General features: G+C 37.1%; 1 protein-coding gene and 1 non-coding gene across 4 annotated transcripts in view; one reads left to right on the top strand and one right to left on the bottom strand.

The window, feature by feature from the left end:
* The window catches only part of HSPBAP1 (HSPB1 associated protein 1), a 60,156-nt gene that overhangs the window by 27,818 nt on the left and 10,414 nt on the right, over positions 1-21,924 (bottom strand). For all 3 annotated transcript variants that reach the window (XM_047875994.1, XM_047875995.1, XM_047875996.1), the window contains exons 2-3: positions 14,848-15,033; positions 7,294-7,475 (exon numbers count right to left, since the gene is read on the bottom strand). In XM_047875994.1, coding sequence (XP_047731950.1) covers positions 7,294-7,475; positions 14,848-15,033 — 368 coding nt within the window. The remainder of the gene's footprint in view (positions 1-7,293; positions 7,476-14,847; positions 15,034-21,924) is intronic.
* On the top strand, positions 18,098-18,170 carry TRNAR-UCU (transfer RNA arginine (anticodon UCU)). Its single transcript has one exon. It is a non-coding gene; the product is annotated as a tRNA-Arg (tRNA).

The raw sequence follows: 21,924 nt of genomic DNA, 5'->3' as shown, positions 1-21,924 counted from the left end.
CAAGTCAGGGCAGACAGAGAGGCAGACAGAGGATCTAAAGTAGGCTCCATGCTGACAGCAGAAAATCCAATACAGGGCTCGAACCCACAAACTGAGATATCATGACTTGAGCTGAAGTTGGATGCTTAACCAACTGAGCCACCCAGGCGCCCCAGTAACTAGATCTATTTTTATGAACCTGAGTAATTCCTAAACCTGTTTCAATTAACAAGTTATATAATTATTACAGAGTCAAACACCATTTTACAAGTAACCAAATCTTCCATAATTTTAGTTTTAACCAAAGACTGAAGAACACTAATTAGATGCTTAAAGTATAGAATAGTGGCTTTTTTTAGTCTACTATGTAAACTGATCACTGAAAGATAATTCATTCCTAAGTTGTTTTGTTCTAAAAGATGGTATATTTTGAGTGGGGTGTTCTCAGGGCCCAGATTCAGTATCAACTAGCTGGTGTAAGTTCTAGGCTCTGAGAACACCTCCAAGTATTTGTTCTTATACCTATACCATGGCGATGGTTGACTTGAGTCCATCTGTGACATAAAAAGTTGTCTCATTCTATTAATTCTCTGTGCTTAGATCAAAAATATAGAAAAGCTGATTACACAAGAGTTTTATGCCTGAGAAGAAGAAAGAAGTCCAATATTGGTCAAAACAACAAAAATAAAACCAAAACAATACTAAATATTAAAACTATATAAAACTTAACAAAGGATAAATACTTCAATTTAAAATTTAAACAGCCCCTTAAAAGGACATTATAAATTAGCAAGCACTTAAGGGTCTTTTTTCCTTAGGAAAATTACCTTAGGTAACATAAACAGAAAAGAGATAGTTAACTCTACTCACAGATAGGCTTGGATCAATTCTTACATTCCAATTTGCCTCATCAGAAAGCATCACTGGGCATCAAACCCCTTTAATCATTACTAAACCACCTGGCTATATTTCAACCTACTCTATGTTACAAAGTCCAAGACAGGTTGCAACTAATTTTCCATGTATTGCACTTTGGGATTCTGTGTCCCGGTGACTTCACATGGCTCCTGACTCTCAGCAGCAGCCAATCTGAAACACAACATAAAATGGAGTCTATTTGGGAAAACTTCTCGGGGCAAAATCCTTTCACTATATGTTTTTTGTTTGTTTTTTAGAGAAAGAGAGAGTGAGAGAAAGAGAGAGAAAGAGAGCACAAACAGGGCAGAGGGCAGAGGGAGAGAGAGAGAATCTTAAGTAGGCTCCACACTTAGCACAGAGCCCGATTCAGGGCTTGATCCCATGACCCTGGGATCTCAACCTGAGCTGAAATCAAGAGTGGGCCACTTCGGGTGGCTGGGTGGTTCAGTTGGTTAAGCATCCAACTTCAGTTCAGGCCACAATCTCACGGTTTGTGGGTTTGAGCCCCATGTCGGGCTCTGTGCTGACAGCTCAGAGCCTTGAGCTTGCTCCGGATTCTGTGCCTCCCTCTCTCTCTGCCTCTCCCTCACTCACGTTCTGTCTCTCAAAAATAAATAAAATGTTAAAGAAAAAAAAAAAGAGTGGGCAACTCAACCGAGCCACCCAGGCACCCCATATGTTGATTCTTAATAGCTTCAATTATGATGATACTTACTGATAATTACAAAAGGTAACACCTGTCATTCTTACCTAATAAGTGAGAGAGAAAGAAATTTTATGCGGTAATGCCACAAATTCCCTATCTTTCTTAAGAAGTAGAGAAAAAAATATTCCAAATAAAGTTTTACTTAGATTACTTAATGACATGATATATAACTAAAAAATAGCGGGGCTAATTTCATTTGCCATACATGAAAGTCACTTAAATGTCAAAATCGTAATTGTTGGCCACTTTAAAGCTATAGGATATTTTCCAATCATATCAGTATATTTACCAGTGCATTTATCAGTGTATATATTATATATTTATCAGCGGATAATTTTAATTTGTGGGGAAAAAAAAGGGTTAATAGATGGAAACTTCAGAATCTATGAGTAAAAACTTATAAAACTGAAGGCTGAAGAGAGCTAAGAATTTCTCATCAAGATTGACAAATGCTACAATTGATTAGAAGCCACAGAAAATTTGACAAAGGGGAAACTAGGGGTATAAATTAAAACATCCCCTGAAAGATGCTAAAACCAAAGAACAATCAAAACAAGAAATGGTTAGAGTAGGAAAAAAAAATAGTCTTCTGTAATCATTCAAATACCTATTACATATGCAGCACTATATTACCAGTTTGGGGGAATAAAAAGTTATAGAACATACATAGTCCCTGCTCCCAAAGAGCTGATATTGTTAGAGGAACAAGACACAAACATTCTATGTCATATAAATAACAATCCCAATAAAATATATAGGAATGAAGGCAAGGGATGGATGGCGGTAGGTACAGTGGTTGAGAGGCTTCATAGCCAAGACTGAATCTGAGCCAGGCCCTAAAAAGTAGAAGTTTAATAGGCAGAAACTGAGAAGAGAATAAGCAGAGGTCAGAAAATGACACAGAACACAGTGGTCCAGCACTCAATGAGGAGACAACAGGGACATATGCATAGGAGACAGGTCATATCAGTCACACTAGAGGGTCTTAAATGCTATTCTTATACAATTTTAAGTCATAAAATGTTTGTGAACATGATTAATATATTTCTATATTTAATCTGGAGCATGACTTGGAATGTATTTTCAGGAGAAACTGCTTTAGAATCGATGAGACGAGAAGTCAGAAGTGGAGGAATGAAGAGTAATACCAGAAGTAATATTGTAAATCAGAAGTTCGTAAGGTGGTCCACACACTCCTTGGAAGTCACTGAGACTATTTCAAAGGATTTGTGAGGTTGAAATTATGCTCATAATACTTTTAAGATGTTATTTGCTTATTTCACTGTGTTGACATTTGCATTAACAGCACACACACACAAAAATGGTGAATAAAACTGCTGGTGTCAAGACAATGGAACCAAAATGTACTACCAGCACTATATTCTTTTGTTTTTAAGACAATTTTATTGAGGTATAATTGCTGCATAATAAACAGCATATATTTCAAGTGTACAATTTGAGGAGTTTTTAGATATATGTACATATTGAGAAACCACTGCTACAATCAAGATGACAAATATTTTGACAAGTTTCCCTGTGACCTTTAGTAACCCATCTATCTCTACTCCCTTGTTCTTGATTTTTTTCGATCACTATAAATTTATTTGCAAGTTCTACAATTTTATAAAAATGGAATCATACAAGTATTCCTTTTTCATGCTAACACTATCCAAAAGCAAACCAAGCAAAGTAGACTTCGGATCAAGGAAAAACCCAGGAGAAAGAGGATCATTTCATGAGAATAAAAGATCAATCCATTAAAGAGGACATAGGAATTCTAAATGCATATGAACCTAATAACAGTTTCAGAATACATGATGCAAAAACTGACCAACCTAAACTGAAAAACATATACACAACCATAGTTGAGAATTTCCATACCTCTCTCCATATAATGGGCAGAGTAAGTGTATAGAAAATCAGTAAGCACACAGGAGACTTAAACAATCAATGTGATACAATTGATACTTATAAAACACAATAGCAGAATACACATTATTTTCAAGTGCACCTGGAACATTAGTCAAGAATGACTATATTATGGGCAGTAAAAAGTAAATTTCAAAGGACTAAACTCACACCAAATATGTTCTCTGACCAAAATGGATTTAAATTAGAAATCAACAACAGAAAGATAATCCTCAAATATTTGGAAACTAAACATTACACTTTTAAATAATCCATAAGTCAAACAATACATCAAAAGGGAAATTAGAAAATATCTGAACAGAATGAAAATCATTTTTAGAAACTGTTATCATGAAACAAATGAGCTTGAGAGCTTTTTTTTTTTTTTTTAAGTTTATTTATTTTGAGAGAGAGAGAGTGTGTGTGCACACATGCAGGGGACTGGCAAAGAGAGAGATGGAGAAAGAGAATCCCAAGCAGGCTTCATACTGTCAGCACCGAGCTCAGCACAGGGGTACTCAATTCCAAGAACCATGAGATGATTACCTGAGCCAAAATCAAGAATTGGACGCTCCACCAACTTTATAAACTACCCAGGTGCCCCAATACCACTCTTCTTATAACATTTAAAAAATTACTGAATATAGTTATTGTCTTTTTTTTTTTAAGTTTATTTTGAGAGAGAGAAAGAGAGAGAGCAGGAGAAGGAAGGGGCAGAAAGAGAGGGAGAGAGAGAATCCCAAGCAGGCTCCATGCTGTCAGTGCAGAGCCCAACATAGGGCTCAATCCTATGAACCATGAGGACATGATCTGAGCAGAGATCAAGAGTTTGGACGCTTAACTGACTAAGCCACCCAGGCGTCTCTTGAATATAGTTATTTTTATAAAAATGTTATTATATTCTCATATAATTATTTTAAGTGAATTAATAAAGATTTTAAAAATTTACCCATAAAAAAATTTTTTTAATGTTTATTTCTTTTCAGGAGAGAAAGAGAGAGACAGAGCACAAGTGGGGGCGGGGGGGGGGTTGCAGCAGAGAGAGAGAGGGAAACACAGAATCTGAAGTAGGCTCCAGGCTCTGAGCTGTCAGCACAGAGCCCGACACGGGGCTTGAACTCACAAGCTGTGTGATCATGGCCTGAGCCAAAGTCGGACACTTAACCGACTGAGCCACCCAGGCACCCCTAAATTTACCCATTTTAATGTTTAACTACCCACCATTTTATGACAGATGGAAGAAAACTTGAAATAGTAAGTTGTAAGACTCGGTGACTGAATGAATTAGAGTGGTAAAAGGAAAACAACTTAGGTACCTGGGATGTAAGAAGACCTGGTGTTCAGAAATTTCTGAGATAAAAAATGATATAATCATTATGAACTTGGTTGTTCATAGCAGATTTGCCTATTTTGATCCAGAGAATTAATCCCCATAATGGGAGCTGACAAAAACTCACTGAACTAAAAACATCAGGTTTTATACTATAAGGGCTCAATTAGAATTCCAGCACACAACCAAAAGGCCTTTTATATCCACACTTAATGGACAAGACACATGTCTGCCCAGTGCTGTCATGCCTGGGCTGAGGCAGAACAACTGATGGGGTCAGACGAGAGATTCACGCAAGGCAGAGTGAGCCCAGACTCAGCAGAACAGAAGTCCTTACCCCTGTCTACAGGGTCCTTAAGAACTAAATGTATTCAGACCCTGTGTATGCATACACTGCAACAGTTAAAGCTTGGAGGACAAACTGCTTGGGTTACTCTTTTTTTAGCTGTAGAATTTCAGAAAAGGTTGAATTTTTGTGCCTCTTTTTTTCTTAAAACAGGGATAATTATTATATCATAGGGTTACTATGATGGTTACAAATGTAAAGCACTTAGAAAAACACCAGGTACAAGAAGTACTTGATAAATACTGCCATTACACAGTGTTTTACCTGAAATATGGAGCAAAAAGTAGTAGTCTAATCTACAGGGTGGGTGAGAGTACAAGAAATATAATAAAAGACGCTAAAAGTTAACTACAATATCTAAATGTTCCAGGGTTAAAGATCCATAAAGTGATCACAGATAATTCCATAAGGAAAAAAATTACCTCAAAATTATCATTTAAAAATGAATAAATAGTAGATTTGGGATAGACTTAGGATTCAGAAAGTATCTACTGAGTATTTTCAAAGCTGATGCATTTCTTTCATAGTAATGAGAATAAAAATATATCCTCAACTAACAATTATGAGACAAGTGATAGTTTTCCTTTTTTTATAAAAAGCAAAATTTAAGTAAGCACTTTAAAAAAAACTTTAGCTTTAACTATGTAAACCCCAGCATCTACACCTTGACTCAAAGTGAAAAAGAAACATATAAGCTGAATGGAAAACTAACACATGATGGGGATAAGGAGTGCACTTGTCATGATGAGCACTGGATCATGTATAGAAGTGCTGAATCACTATATTGTACACCTGAAACAAATATTACACCGTATATATATATTTTTTTTTTAATTTTTTTTTCAACGTTTATTTATTTTTGGGACAGAGAGAGACAGAGCATGAACGGGGGAGGGGCAGAGAGAGAGGGAGACACAGAATCGGAAACAGGCTCCAGGCTCTGAGCAGTCAGCCCAGAGCCCGACGCGGGGCTCGAACTCACGGACCGCGAGATCGTGACCTGGCTGAAGTCGGACGCTTAACCGACTGCGCCACCCAGGCGCCCCTACACCGTATATTAACTACACTTGAATTTAAATACAAACTAAAAAAAAAAGAAAAGAAAAAAAAAAAAAGAAGAAGAGTCTAAGGACTATCAGCCTATTTGAGAGGCAAGTCCTGATGGTGATCCAGGGAGTTGGGTGGGGGCAGAGGGGGGTTATGACAGCCTGCAGTGATGGCAAAATACCTCTCTGGATAAAGGACTAGTGGCAGGATAAAGGACTCTGGAGCCCTGACCTGATTGTGGGCAAGGCAGAGTCATCCAAGCAGCTTCCTGGAACTACTCCCAATCCTGCCTCATGCCTAAGAAAAACACAGAAACCAGAACAGAGAATTTGCGAAATTACCCCACAAAATAAGCTAGCAGTTGGAGGTAGAAATCATTTAAAAGAGGATATGGTAGTCTGCAAACTCTGCTGTCAGTTATGTCAACACCTGACAAAGAATTTCCACATTCTTAACTTCCGCAAGCACTGCCATGCTTCTGCAGGACTTCTGCACTCAAATAGCAGGAGCACTCTGCCTCAGGCCATAAACCTGACTAAGCCCAACCCCCCCCCGCCCCCCCCCCCCGGGCCCCCCGGCCCCCCCGGCCCCCCCCGCCCCCCCCCCCCCCAGCAGGCCAGGATGGTGGCAGCAGCAGCCTGGAATGCTTCCAGGATTTCAGCAACGCTTCTTCATGTAATAATCGGTGCTGTACTTCCATCTGCCTCGCTAACAGAATAAAAACGTCTATGTAGGTCAGGAGGAAATGAAGTTCTATACACAATCTATGCTTCTATATACTCCAAACCAACTCAGGCACTGTTTAAAGACAAATGAGAGGGTGTGTGAGAAGTCCGGCGAGTAGGAAAATAGTGACAAGGCTGCTCATCCGTGGGAGCCAAACATTATACTTTTCCTGAGCAAATCTTTTAGCCTGAGTGGATAAAATGCTTAAGACTCACAGTGATTACTTTTGAGAGAAAAAGACAGTGAAGGAAAAAAGTACCAGAGAGATTCTAATTTGTGATCTTTTCACAAGAGTAAATTATTACAATGATTGAAAGGAATGTATTGACTTACCTCGAAAATATCTGTCTTGTCATCAAATAGGCTGACAAAATATTTATAGTCAGCATAAGCCCAGAATTTGGAATGATCATAATCTCTAAAAGGTCCGGAAAGAGGAGACTGGTCACAGTTCCAGGTCAGAAACTCTTCAAGTGTAGCTTCTACATAACCACATGTAGTTTCAAACTGAGGAACTGCAATGTAAGAGAGCCCAACCTTAAATGTATACTGAACACTGTTTCCAAATATTGTTGCTTTTTTAAAATGAAGACGGTTTGAAACAATTAAAAATTAATTTTGTGCTTGTGATATAATTAGAACCATTCACAGTACTCACAATATCATGGTTTAACATAAAGGTGAAAAACAAGATTTCAACGTTAAGATTTTTAAAGACTACACTTAGTATAGCCTGATTTAGTAATCCAGTGGTATACTTTAGATTATTAATTTTCCAAGACCTTTTCAGGGGTCTGTGAGGTCTAAACTATTTTCACAATAATACTCTGACATTTTTCATTCTCATTCTCTCACGAGTGTATGGTGGAGTTTTCTAGAAGCTTAGTCGATGTCACTACAGAGATAGCTAGTGGAATACGTGTTTATGTTTTTGTATTTTTAAAACGTCTCAGTTTTAATTTACAATATGGTAAGCATCACTAGATATAATCCACATTGGCAAAAGCTCATTGGGGAACTCAATAATTTATTTTAAAGGTATGGCATTTATTGTTTTTCCAAATATTACAAAAGATATGGAATGCTTTGTGAAGTTGCATCATCCTTGTGCAGGAGTCATGCCAATCTTCTCTGCACTGGAGAACTCAACAAAGGGAGTTGGCAAAGGGTCCTGAAGCCAAAAAGTTTGAGAACTAATTCTTCAGATTAAAAAGGAAAAAAGGCAATAACAAAAAACAGTCTTTTGAAAATTTTCTGACTTTATACATAGCTCCTCAGAATTATTAAGTGGCCAATGGCAGACTTAATGTCTGTTCATTTATTCATTAACTCATTTATTTCAGAATCATTTATTAAGTTCCTAATTTGTAATTAGCACTGTGCTCAGGCTTGCATAAAACAGACAGGTAATACTCTTGAGTTGATAATATATTCAGACAAATATAAAGCTTTAACCAGAATAATAGGAAATTTGGGGCATGACATAATTAAATGCCAATTTTGTGTCATAGACACATAGGAAAAAGCAAAGACCCAGAGAAGAGTGTTGGTGAGGAAACCTTAGAGAGAAGCCAATTGTCTGTCCATTTATGGATGTTGGACTCATTTATACAAGAACTATTCTTCTAAATAGTGAAAAATGAATTTTTTTTTGTAACAAGCGGAATATTTTTTTAAAGTGTTATTTGTTATTTATTTTGAGAGTGAGCACGCAAGTGACCATGAACAGGTGAGGGGCAGAGAGAGGGAGAGACAGAATCTTAAGCAGGCTCCATGCCGTCAGCACAGAGCCCCACACGGGGCTTGAACCCACGAACTGTGAGATCATGACCTTAGCCAAAATCAAGAGTCGGATGTTTAACTGACTGAGCCACCCATGTGCCCCAACAAGCAGAATATTTCAAATGCATGTTGGGAAGTTAATAATCAAGAAACCTGATTATGATCAGCATGAAATCCTTTCAAGAGATATAGATCTACTATGTGTAAATCAGTTAGCACAATGTCTGAAACAAAGTAGATTTTCAGTAACAGGCACGAATTCTGATTCTTATATTTACTTGGGGCCCTTCAAAAGTTAGTCAAATTAGTAGTAAGAGGAGAAGGGCATTCAAACTCTTCTTTCAACACCTTTAACTTTTCCCTCCATTTCTCCCTGAACTACTTAGGATTATCTTGACCATCTTTCTCTCCTCCACCTCTCTTTTTCCTATAACCTTAGAATGGCAAAGAATAGAGGGGAGGGGGTGTCAAGGAGGCATCCTAGGTCTACTTCATCAACTTGTCACCTGACTTTGAGAAGTAGGAAAACTTTACAAAAGTACATTTATCTAAAAGATTAAAATCTGCATATTTAAGAACTTTTAAAATTTGACAAGTTTTAAGAAGGACTTAGAACAGTAACCCATCAGTGTATGTGTGTGTGTATATGGGTGTGTGTGTGTGTGTGTGTGTGTGTATGTATATATGTGTAAGTGTGTATATATATGTTTGTGTGTGTGTGTGTGTGTGTGTGTGTATATATATATATATATATATATATATATATATATATATATATATGTATCTCCACAATATTATGAACATCATCATTACGAATTTACCCCAGGAGCACCTGGGTGGCTCAGTCGGTTAAGCGTCTGACTTTGGCTCAGGTCATGATCTCACAGTTCGTGGGTTCAATCTCCACATCAGGCTTTGCACTAACAGCACAGAGCCTGCTTCGAATCCTCTGTCTCCCTCTCTCTCTCTGCCCCTCCCCAGTTCTCTCACTCTCTCAAAAAATAAACAGTAAAAAAAAAAAAAAAAAAAAAAAAATTGGAGAAGATATTTGCAAATGACATACCAGGTAAAGGGTTAGTATCCAAAAATCTATAAAAAACTTTTCAAACTCAACACACAAAACACAAAAAATCCAGTGAATGGGCAAAAGACATGAATAGACACTTTTCCAAAGAAGACATCCAGATGGCTAACAGACACATAAAAAAATGCTCAACATCACCCATCATCAGAGAAATACAAATCAAAACCACAATGAGATACCACCTTACACCTGTCAGAATGGCTAACATTAACAACTCAGGCAACAACAGATGTTGGCGAGGATGCGGAGAAAGAGGATTTCTTTCGCACTGCTGGTGGGAATACAAACTGGTGCAACTCTGGAAAACAGTCTGGAGGTTCCTCAGAAAGTTAAAAATACAACCGCTCTATGACCCAGCAAGTGCACTACTAGGTATTTATCCAAGGGATACAGGTGTGCTATTTCAAAGGGGCACATGCACCCCCAAGGTTTATAACAGCACTATTGACAATAGCCAAAGTATGCAAAGAGCCCAAATACCCATTGACAGATGAATGGATAAAGAAGATGTGGTATATATACACAATAGAGTATTACTTGGCAATCAAAAAGAATGAAATCTTGCCATTTGCAACTATGTGGATGAACTAGAGGGTATTATGCTAAGCAAAATTAGTCAGAAAAGGACAAATATCATAGGACTTCACTCATGTGGAATTTAAGATATAAAACAGATGAACATAAGAGAAGGGAAGCAAAAATAATATAAAAACAGGGAGGGGGACAAAACATAAGAGACTCTTAAATACAGAGAACAAACTGAGGGTTGTTGGAGGGGTTTTGGGTTGCGGGGGTGTGCTAAATGGACAAGGGCATTAAGGAGGACACTTGTTGGGATGAGCACTGGGTGTTATATGCAGGTGATGAATCGCTGGATTCTACTCCTGAAATCATTGTTGCACTATATGCTAACTAACTTGGATGTAAATTAAAAAATTAAAAAATTTAAAATAAATAAATATTTAAAAAATTGTCCAACTTAAAAAGAATTTACCCCAACAACATAGGAACACACAGAGTTTCTTAACAAACAAAAACCCATGTGGCAAGAAAGCTGCATGGTGCTTGGAAACAGGAGTAATTTTATAATCATTTCAGTAAGCTCCAATGGAAGCCTAAAGACATTGCACTGTCTTATGAATTTTCACTTCATAAAACTAATCCAACCGATCGAACTGAATACTAAAACCATTACTTGAGACATCTGCCCCTGGGGGTACAGAGCAGCACTTCAGAGTTAAGGCCAGTTTTCACAGCCATGTCTGTGTTGCAGCCTTATCAGGGGACTTTGTTCTGTCACAGCAAACTGTACTTTAAAAAATAAAAATCCAAAAGTGAAAAAATTACATGTGAGAACTGTTACTGTCAGGAGAAAATTACTATGAATGGGATGAATGGAAATGACAGACTTTTTCACTTACATAGTGATTTCAAAATAGAATTCTTTTGATATTTTCCTTCCAGGAAGTAGCAGCACCAAAGGTACTGTTTTCATTCTGTTATGACAATTTCTTTCTGGGTAGCACAGCTGTTTTTCTTAGTTTATTTTTTTGCAATGCAATTATTCCTTTCCAACTTTATTATTATTGTTCTTTCATTTCATGTTGAAGTAGCCTAGGCAGCTGCAATTTTCATCCCACTTAACTGTCAAAGCGTTAGGTAAGACGCAGCTTGACTGAGCTCAGGATTTGGAAGTAGTGTGTAAGTTGAGTTTGCTTTTAACTCTCATAAAAGGGAGTCCTAAAATATTTTTTGCAGAGCAGAGGAACAAGTATGTCTCCATTTTGTTAGACTTCATCGTTTTATAAGCAACAAACACTGCATGGAATACAGGTACTGGGAAGGACTTTTGATCATCATTGCACCCCCACCTGTTTAGGGTTCTTTCTACAGATGTTTTGCCAAATTACTGCCAGTTGAGGTATAGTATTGCCACTGAGCATGTATGTTGGCAAATGAGTTTGATCCAGAATGTTTTCAAAGACCTATGAGATATCATTGTCTGTTTCCTAAAATGAACAAAGATATACATATAATTCAAAGTATAATTACTATTACCTCAAGCATTCTAGAAAAACTCAAACCAAGACCTAAAACAAAAATACGAAATATATTCAACAAGCCACAAAAGACTCTTAACAACACAGATCAAACTATGGGTTGATGGAGGGAGGTGGGTGGGAGAGGAGCTAGATGAGTGATGGGTACCAAGGAGGGCACTTGTGATGAGCACTGGGTGTTGTATGTAAGTGATGAATCACTGAATTCTATTCCTGAAACCAATATTGCACTGTATGTTAACTAAAATTTAAATTAAAAAAAAATGGTTCTCTAAATACATAAATGAATGCCATACCTGCAACTAAAAGGGAAAAAAAATACATATTCAATAGGAAGGAAACAAAGTTATCAATGCTTGTAACATCATTACCTGAGCTGAAGTTGGACACTTAACCAGCTGAGCCACCCAGGTACCCCTTGGTAGCCATTTAAAAGTCACATTTAGGGGTACCTGGGTAGCTCAGCTGGTTAAGCATCCCACTCTTGGTTTCGACTCAGGTCATGATCTCACGGTTTGTGGGTTTGAGCCCCAAGTCGGGCTCAGAGTCTGCTTGGGATTCTCTCTCTCTCTCTCTCTCTCTCTCTCTCTCTCTCTCTCTCTCCCCCTCTCCCTCTCTCTCTCTCTCCCTCTCTCTCTCTCTCTCTCTCTCTCTGCTCCCCACTGTTCACTCACGTGCTCTCTCTCTCTCTCTCTCAAAATAAATAAATAAAACTTAAAAGTCATATTTAACATCAAGAGAAACTGCTCAAGATATGGTTCAATTCCTCAAAAGGTTAAACACAGATTACCACATGACTCAGCAATTCTACGTCTAGGTATAATCCCAAGAGAAATGAAAACACATACCCACATAAAAATGTGTACGTAAATGTTCAAAGTAGCATTATCCATAATAGTCAAAAAGTGGAAACAACACAAATGTCCATTAACTGATGAGTGGATAAACATAATGTGGTATATACATATGATCAGGATAAATAAATTTCAGCAATAAAAATAAATGAAGTACAGATATATGCTACGACATGGATGAATCTGGAAAACATGCTACGTGAAAGAAGCCAGACACAAAAGGCCACATACTGAATGAGTCCATTTATATGAAATGTCCCAAATAAGCAAATCTATAAAAACAGAAAGCAGGAGTGCCTGGGTGGCTCAGTAAGTTAAGGCTCAGGTCATGATCTCATGGCTCACGAGTCTGAGCACCACATGGGGTTTTGTGCTGACAGCTCAGAGCCTGGAGCCTGCTTCGGATTCTGTGTCTCCCTCTCTCTCTCTGCCCCTACCCCGCTCACACTCTGCCTGTCTCTCTCTCTCTCAAAAATAAACATTAAAAAATTAAAACAACAACAACAAACAGAAAGCAGACTAGTGGTTGCCAAAACCTGAGGGTAAAATGGGGAGTGGAGAGTGACTGTTTAACAGGTACTGGGCTTCCTTATGGGGTCATGGGGTGATGAAATGTTCTGGAATTAGACAGTGGTGATGGTTGTACTACACGATGCATATGCTAAAACCACTGCATTGTATATTTTTAAATGATAAATTTTACATTATGTGAATTGCATATAAACTTTAAAAAATTATCATCAGTAAAAACTCAGAGCAGTTGCTCACAACTGCAGAGACTTTCTACTTTCTTTTTCTTTTATGCTTAAGTGTAGCTTGAAAATGTCAAATCACTGTGCCTCATCTATAAAATAGGTTTATAATAGTACCATTCTAAGAGGGTTTGAAGAAGGTTAAGAGAATTAATATGTATAAAGCACTCAGAACACTGCCTGACACAATAGCTCTCAATAACTGTTAGCAATTAATGGTAGTATTATAGTTAGAGCCTAACCACAGTGTGAAAAAATTACAATTCTTATTTATCTCCTAATTATTGTCTAAAAGACACTTCACTGGAGAGATTTATTTGCCTAAAATCAAGAAAGAAAAAGTACAAGATGATTTTGTATGTGCCTTGTGCTGGTCTAGCATTTAATTTTAAAATACAGTAAACATGTTGATCTATGATTAGAATGAGATGCCAAAGAGTTTGAGGTATTAAGCCTGCTCTACCTGCCATGAGTATGAGAGTGTTCTAGACAGCAAAAACCACATAGCTCTTGGGAGATATGCTAGAAGGTCAGCATGAGAGAAGGAAGCTTGGAGAAGCTAGAAGGGAAATTGGGTAATTTTCTAGTTCCCTCTGAGTTATTAGTAGATATTCATAGAGCCACTTCACAGCAATGCTTCAAACACTGTGAAATTCTAGACTAGCAAACTTGCCCATATTTAAATAGAAGTTAAACACATTCTGAAGCCAGACAATGGTCATGGGTTCCTTTAGATTAAAAACAGCGCTGTTTCTTTCCTTTAAATTAATTTTTAGAGTTCACAGTAACTGCTTTATCTGACTATAAGGCAAAATATCGAAATGTTACAAGTCTTGAGGGAAGAAGGAGGAGCTGGCAAAATCTGTTTAAGAGGATGAAAAAAACCCCAGCTTTACATACTTCTTACATTTATGCAGTGCCATAGAGGTCAGACAGCTGATAAAGCAGAGAGATACAATTACAACCAAGAGTAAGCACTATAAATATAGAGCCTGAAGCCACAAATGAAAGGGCACATTCTACGTGAGTCAAAAGTAAAAGAGACTATTAGATTAGTATTAATCTTTTTCAGTCACAGGGGAACATAAAGAATAGCACATTAAGAAATCTTAAGCGTCTACCACATTCAATGAGCCATGATACATGAACAAATACATTTTATATAAGGTTATCAACTATAGGTTGTTTAGTCTAAAAAAAACCTTAACACAAACTGTCCATCTAAAACCTTCCTATCTGCAATAGTCAAAAACAGGATTCGAAATAAAGGATTCTCTAGAGATAAGGAAACCACTGCTAAGAATATGGGAATGTTATTGAAGAGGCATTATTATTACGATTACTCATAGTCCTACCTGTATCTGTTCTTTTCATTCCCATCCTGAATCGTATCTGCTTGCCATGAAGGACCTCAGAAAGGTGTTCAGCAGTCCAGTGTTGTGCTGGCCAATCAACAGCCATGTTACAGAAGATTGCAGGTTGTTGTAAAGACATTATAATTTCTTTTGCTTTCTCTGGTGTAAAAGGTTTGATATGTTCACCTAGGGAGAGAAATAAATAGAGCGACAGGGAGATAACTATAAAGTTATTTCATATAATACAAAGAAATAATAGCTAATATCATTTCTATTATGGTAAATCTTTCTATGTAATTATACATTTTACACTTCATTTATTACAATTTACATAAATATTTGACCTCAAAAACCATAATTCTTAAATTATTTTTCTCATATTAAATTTTGAACATTGGAAAATATGTACAATTTTCAATGTCAAAAATGTTTTTAAAAAAGGCTTTTCAATTACATTTAAACTTTAAAACCATCATTTTTTGAAAACGGTGTGAAACACTGATGGGAACTATGCTGGATCAACTAGGGGTGCTGGAGCCAGCAAGAATTCTACTTGCCTTACCATGTGTTCACCCAAAAAGACTACTGAATCAGTCAACGGGGTGAGGGCGATTATTTTCATTTCAAGATTTAAAAAGACAGGGGCACCCGGGTGGCTCAGTCGGTTAAGCATCTGACTCTTGATCTCGGCTCAGGTCATGATCTCAAGGTTCATGAGTTCAGGCTCTGCACTGATGGCATGGAGCCTGCTTGGGATTCTGTCTCTCCTCTCTGCCCCCCACCTGCTTATGTTCTCTCTCTCAAAATAAATAAATCAGCTTAAACATTTTTTTTTTAAACGTAAAAGATGTACTGGGATGGGTATCAGTGTTAGTCCTTGACTTCAACTGCATCTATAAACAGTATAAGGGATATGTACAAACGAATACTGTTACTTACTGAGTACTTCAATAAATTTCACAGAATCATAGACTATTAATCCTGGAGAGGATGGTAATGATAAGTATTTGTTAAATAAAAGAACAAGAAAGTTTCTCCTTAAAGACATCTTAAGATGAAAGTTGTATGGGAAAGTTAAAAAGTGCTTCATACTCTGATTATTCATATACATATATATATATATATATATAAAATCATAGCATATATTTGATTCTCTAGAACAATCAGCTGAACCCTGTAATTCATTACCTATTCTGTACTTATACTTAATTCAAAAAATCAAGGAAAGCTCATAAATCATCCAAATTCTCACAGCATCCAACTTTCTTCTAAACTTTCTCATAAAAGGAAGAGAGATGGGGAAGGAGCTATCAAGGAACTTGATTCATACTTGTCTGAATGTAAGGCTTGTTTTTAAAGAAAATGGAAATTTAAGTCAATTTGGTCTCTCTTCTCAGACAAGGACAAACACTCAGAATCTTTCCCTAAACACTTGAAAGTAAGCAAGACATCTGAGGACAGTCTGTCACTGTCTACACACTGAGGGCTCCCGAGTGAGGAGATGAGTGTGGATGCTCAGAGGGAAAGGCAGGTAGAAGAGCTGGGGGTTGTGTGGGGGCTGCATGGAGGGAGGAGGAGACAGGGAATCCTTAGGTCTCAAAGTAATGAAGCTCAAGCTTATCTTTAAGTGCTGAAGAGCCTATAAGGGAAACAGAATGTAACCAGGAATAAAATTTTCTGTATTTCCTTGAGATTCTTGTTTTGCACTTTTGACATGTTTGATAAATTCACAGTAGTGGTCTTGACCCATACTAGCCTATAAATATGTCAGTACAAGGTTACCGAGATCATGACACACCAAATCTTCCTGGACTTGGGAGTGCCTGGATTCCATGTACATGAAAATGGACAGGTTGTATTTTTTATTGTACATTTTTTAAGTTTTGCTAGAGTATGAGAAGCTCCAATGCATTCATGATAATACTCCATTGTCTGTGGCATATAAATTAGTGCTATCCTTCGGCATACAACCGGAAAAATGAAGCAGAAGTCTCAAATAACCACCCATTGACCTAGTAACTCATGTTATAGGAATTTGCTTTTAACAAAATAATCATCAGCTATGTGCATATTCATATATATTATATATGTACACACATACACATAAAATATCTATTACCATAATATAAAAACTGAAAATATAAACAGCCGAATGTCTAAAAGGAGAAAAATATTTACTGAATATTAGTAAATATTATGTAAATTTCTCCCATGGTACATTATATCCATTAAACAATAAAAGGAAGGGCTATGTAGAAATGTGTGGAGACGTAAAGGCTGGACTGGACTGAGCTGATGTACTAGCCAAGTAAGACGTGTATAGTAAGGTTCTGAACAACACAGGGTGGCAGTAAGGAAGGCAGAGATGGTAGAGATGAAGAAATTCTAACCGAATAATATCAAAGGCTATTACAACTAAAGAATGTGGGATGGGAGGCAGATGCAGCTATAAGGGAGACAAAGGTTTCCAGATTCTGACTTGACATAAAAAAAAAGTTAGGAGCAACAGCTCGTTCTAGTGGGAAGGTGAAGAGTTTGGTTTTGAACATCATCATCATCATAACAATACCATATATTTACTCATACGATGCTTTACTATTTGCCATGTACTTTTATATACATTAAAACTGCTCATCTGATCCTCTTAGAAGCCTATAAAACACTGGCAGAGAAGGCATTTTATGTCCATTATCCAAAGGAAGACTAGAAAGCTCAGATGTCAAAGGTCAGCACACCAGTGATGAACTGGAACCACCGGTCACATTGCTTGATCCCAAGTCCCATGCTCTTTCCACTGCACAAGACTGCTTCTAGAGAATTAAAACCGTGGGACCCACACTGGCACTACAAACTCAGGAGAGAGAGTATATATATTCTGAAAAGAGAAAAAAGTTAAGGAAACCTTTAGGCCGATTAATGGATAATAAATCCATACATGCTGTTGGGGAGAGAGGAATGTTTTGGTTTGTGCGCATGTGGGCAGGGGGTAGTAGAGTAATAGCTGTAGTAGAGACTGCTAGTTGCCTACCTTATCCAATACCCACTCTCTTCTTCCTTACTAACAGAACTTTGAGCAATGGGTGTGGCTGAAAAATTACAATTCCTAGACTCCTTTGCAGACAGGAGTGGCCAGAGATGTATCTGGACGTTGTTGAGTCAGTGTTTTTGTCCTTTGCCTTCTCTCCTATATTTTGCCTGAAAAACAGACATGTTTAGCTCCTTTGAGAGATAAAAGAGAGGCCCAGGGAGTGCCTGGCTGGCTCAGTTGGTAGAGCATGTGACTTCTGATCTCAGGCACATGAGTTCAAACCCCATGTTGGGCATAAAGATTACTTGACATTTTTTTTAATTTAAAAAAAATTTTTAAAGGCCCATTAAATTGCAAACCTCAGCTGAAAGAATACAAAAAATGTCCATCTCTGTGCCACTGAACTAATAGCAGCAAAATTCTACCTCCTGAATCCTTTCACATATAAAAATGAACTCTTATAGTCAAGACTGCTAATAGTTCATAACTGGTTTAACACCTTGCCTTCTGAGGCTATTGTTTTCAAGGACGACCCTATTCTCTCTATAAAATACTCTGTGACTTCCACTGAATGAATCATGGCTGGTCTGACCCTATAATAGCATTATTTCATTTCTACAGTTGTGAAATATTCTAGCTTTGAACACTTTGCTTTTAGAACTTTAAAGGGCAGAGAAAAAGAGAAGCACCAGACCTTTTGGGGTAGGGATTTATTTATTCTGCTTATTTTAATCAGAGCCAATGGATCTGGCTTTGAACATTCCCAAAAGAGTTCTCCTATTTGGGTAAGATATATCTTGCCACCCTTCCACAAATAATACATGGTCATTAGTAACACATGAGTAGTGTTCTGACAGAACAGTTTCAAAGAAATATTTTTTCATTAAATAAAAAATATTTAATGATCTGATCTAAAAATCCCACACATCCCAGAAGTTATTTAATAGGAGACCCCTAAAAAGTAAAATTTGCTGAGAAAGCATCTAGCCCAGTGGCTGAAATATATTAAATGCTCAAACATTTGCTAAATGAATAAAAAGTGCTATAAAGCGTGTGCAGAACAGAGCAGTAGGATGCTCACTTTAACAAGAAATTAGCATATTTACAGAATCTCAAGCCTACCAATGAAATAAAACAATCAGCTGCTTGTGAGATAAAAGTAATTTGGCTTCTGATAGTTTAATCAACAATGAGCTGGGCCATTAAATTAACAAATTTAAGTGTTACAATTTCCTTTAAAGAAGAATGCAATCTACATTGTATTAATTAAATAGCCTAGGGATGCGATCAGTTACTCCAAGGCAGGAATATATGCAAAGAGCTATAAAAATTCTGAAGCAACTTTGACAGCCTTTAAAGGATAAATGTATCTAGGTCTAAACTTGCAACATGAAGCAATTTCTAATGAGATGACTTAGAAACTAGGTGTTGCACAAGAGTCTTTTCTCCTTCTAAACATAGTATGTTGTTCAGACAATTGATTACAGCTTTGGTTTCAACTGACTCTTTGGAGATAGTGAAACATGATCAAAAAGCAAATTGCCTTTTTCTCAGCAATTTTTCTTTAATTAATGCAAACTACAAAATAATTTCTCTGAATTTGTTAGCAATCTGCCTTCAGTTGATTAACACATGGCTTGGCTTTATATCTGAGATTTAGAATTCAAGATGAGAATAAGGAAAATTTACCAAGTGTCCGGAATTCGCTCCTACTACTGATAGAATGCAACAAAGACACAGATCCTGAAACTGAAATTAACTCATCTCTCATGTCAGGTATAATTTTAATAGAAATGTTAATAACCATAAATTTTCAATTAAATTTTATTACATTTTATTAAAATCTTTAAAAACTTTCAGAAGTTGACAGAAGAGTAAATCAGAAACTGGGTCCTGGCATGGTGAGCTAAATTATTCTAAACATATACATGTAAGCCCATGATAGTTTCTTCAATCTGACAACTACTGTATATACATACAAGGTATTTTAAAGCTTCTGAATGGTAGATATTAGGGTAAAAAATAATGAATGTTATTCATGAAAACATTCACGGAATTATGCAAGTACCTCTTAACAAAATTACTATATTTGTACTAAAGACCAAGTGGTAAAACTTACAACAAAGGTAATTTTTTATTTTATAGCCACTATTTTAAAACATCAATACAAGGGCACCTGGGTGGCTCAGTTGGTTAAATGTCCGACTTTGGCTCAGGTCATGATCTCACGGTTCGTGAGGTTGAGCTCCAAGTCAGGCTCTGAGAGCTCAGAGCCTGGAGCCTGCTTCAGATTCTGCATCTCCCTCTCTCTCTGCCCCTCCCCTGCTCGTTCTCTCTCTCTCAAAAATGAATAAGCATTAAAAAAAAAATTTTTTTAATGTCAACACAGGGGTGGCATCTGGGTGGCTCAGTTGGTTAACCATCCGACTCTTGATTTCAGCTCAGGTCATGATCTCAGTTTAGTTCATGGGTTCAATCCCCAAGTAGGGCTCTGTGCTGGCAGCATGGAGCCTGTTTAGGATATTCTCTCTCTCTCTCTCTCTCTCTCTCTCTCTCTCTCTCTCTCTGCTCCTCCCCACTTGGACGCTTGCCCTCTTACTCTCTCAAATAAACTTAAAAAAAAAAATGTCAATACAGGAAACCTGGGTGGCTCAGTCAGTTAAGCATCTGACTCTTGATTGCAGCTCCGGTCTTGATCTCAGGGTTGTAAATTCAAGCCCCATATTGGTCTCCATGCTGGGCATGGAGCCTACTTAAGGGGGAAAAAAAAGGCAATACAAATGAAGAAAATTCTATTACAAGTTAATAAAATGCTTAATTAAAATGGCAACTAGTCATAAACCGTTTGAATTTCAAGGTCTAGCAGGTGGTGCCACTGAAGAAACCATAAATAGAAGTATTGAGACTGTTATGGCATAATCTTTCCAATACCACTGTTTGGTATAGTAGCAAATACCCAAGCGATTTCAGCCTGGGAACAAGAGACAGTTACATGCTGGATACCTCCCATCCTTTTCTTCCCATCCTCTTCCACTTGTGACTCTTGCCCAGCAAAGCCAGAAAATCCATTTAGGGCCAGAAAATGGCTCATAAATAAGACTTACAAGTTCAAAAGTTATACTGGTCCAAAACTTAAAGGAAAAGCAAATCTATATTTTAAGTGAAGTTGATACTAGAAAGAATAGCGTCTCAAAGACTAAAGTTCTTTAAAATCCTCCAAAATTATCTTCAAAATTTCTACCAAAATATTTCCATCTAGCTCTTCTGATTCTGCTAAGTAAATTTTCCATATTTCCAAATAAAATGGCTATTTATCTAACTATTCATAAAAATATTCAACAGCAGAGTCTTAAAAAGATATTTGCACATCCATATTCATAGCAACACTATTCATAACAGCCCAAAGGTGGAAGCAAACCAAACATCCATCACACAGTGGAATATCATTCAGCCTTAAAAAGGAAGGAAATCCTGTCACGTGCTACAACATGCATAAGCCTGAAGACACAATACTAAGTAAAAGCCAGTCACAAAAAGACATCTATTGCATTATCTACCTACATGAGGTACCTAAAATGGTCAAATTCATAGGTACAAAGTAGAATGGCAGTTACCAGGGACTGAGGGGAGGGAGAAAAGAGGAAACTCTGGGTACAGAGTTTCAGATTTGCAAGATGAAGAAAGTTCTAGAGATCGGTTTCACAACAGTGTGAATATACTTAACTCTACTGAGTTGTACTCTTTCTTAAAAATTGTTAAGATGATAAATTTCATGTTGTTTTTAACCAACAGTACAGTTTAAAAATTCAACAATATAGTTTATCTGATGTTTGTCCTTATTGAATATAAAGTATTTTAGCTACACACGAATTACATATATGCTCTAGCATGGAAACTCTTTTACTTTTTAAGACTATAGAAGCTTCTGCTTTTCTTTAAGCTCCCCTGCCCCCTTTCCCCATTTTCTCTTTTAAAAATGAGAAAAAAAAATGACAGAGAGAGTATGGCATCTCCAACTGAGGAAGAGTAAATCCAGTCATGTAAAAGTG

Source organism: Prionailurus viverrinus, chromosome C2, assembly GCF_022837055.1.
Source record: "Prionailurus viverrinus isolate Anna chromosome C2, UM_Priviv_1.0, whole genome shotgun sequence".
In the NCBI taxonomy this organism is placed as follows: Eukaryota; Metazoa; Chordata; class Mammalia; order Carnivora; family Felidae; genus Prionailurus; species Prionailurus viverrinus.
This window is presented reverse-complemented; position numbering and strand designations above follow the sequence as displayed.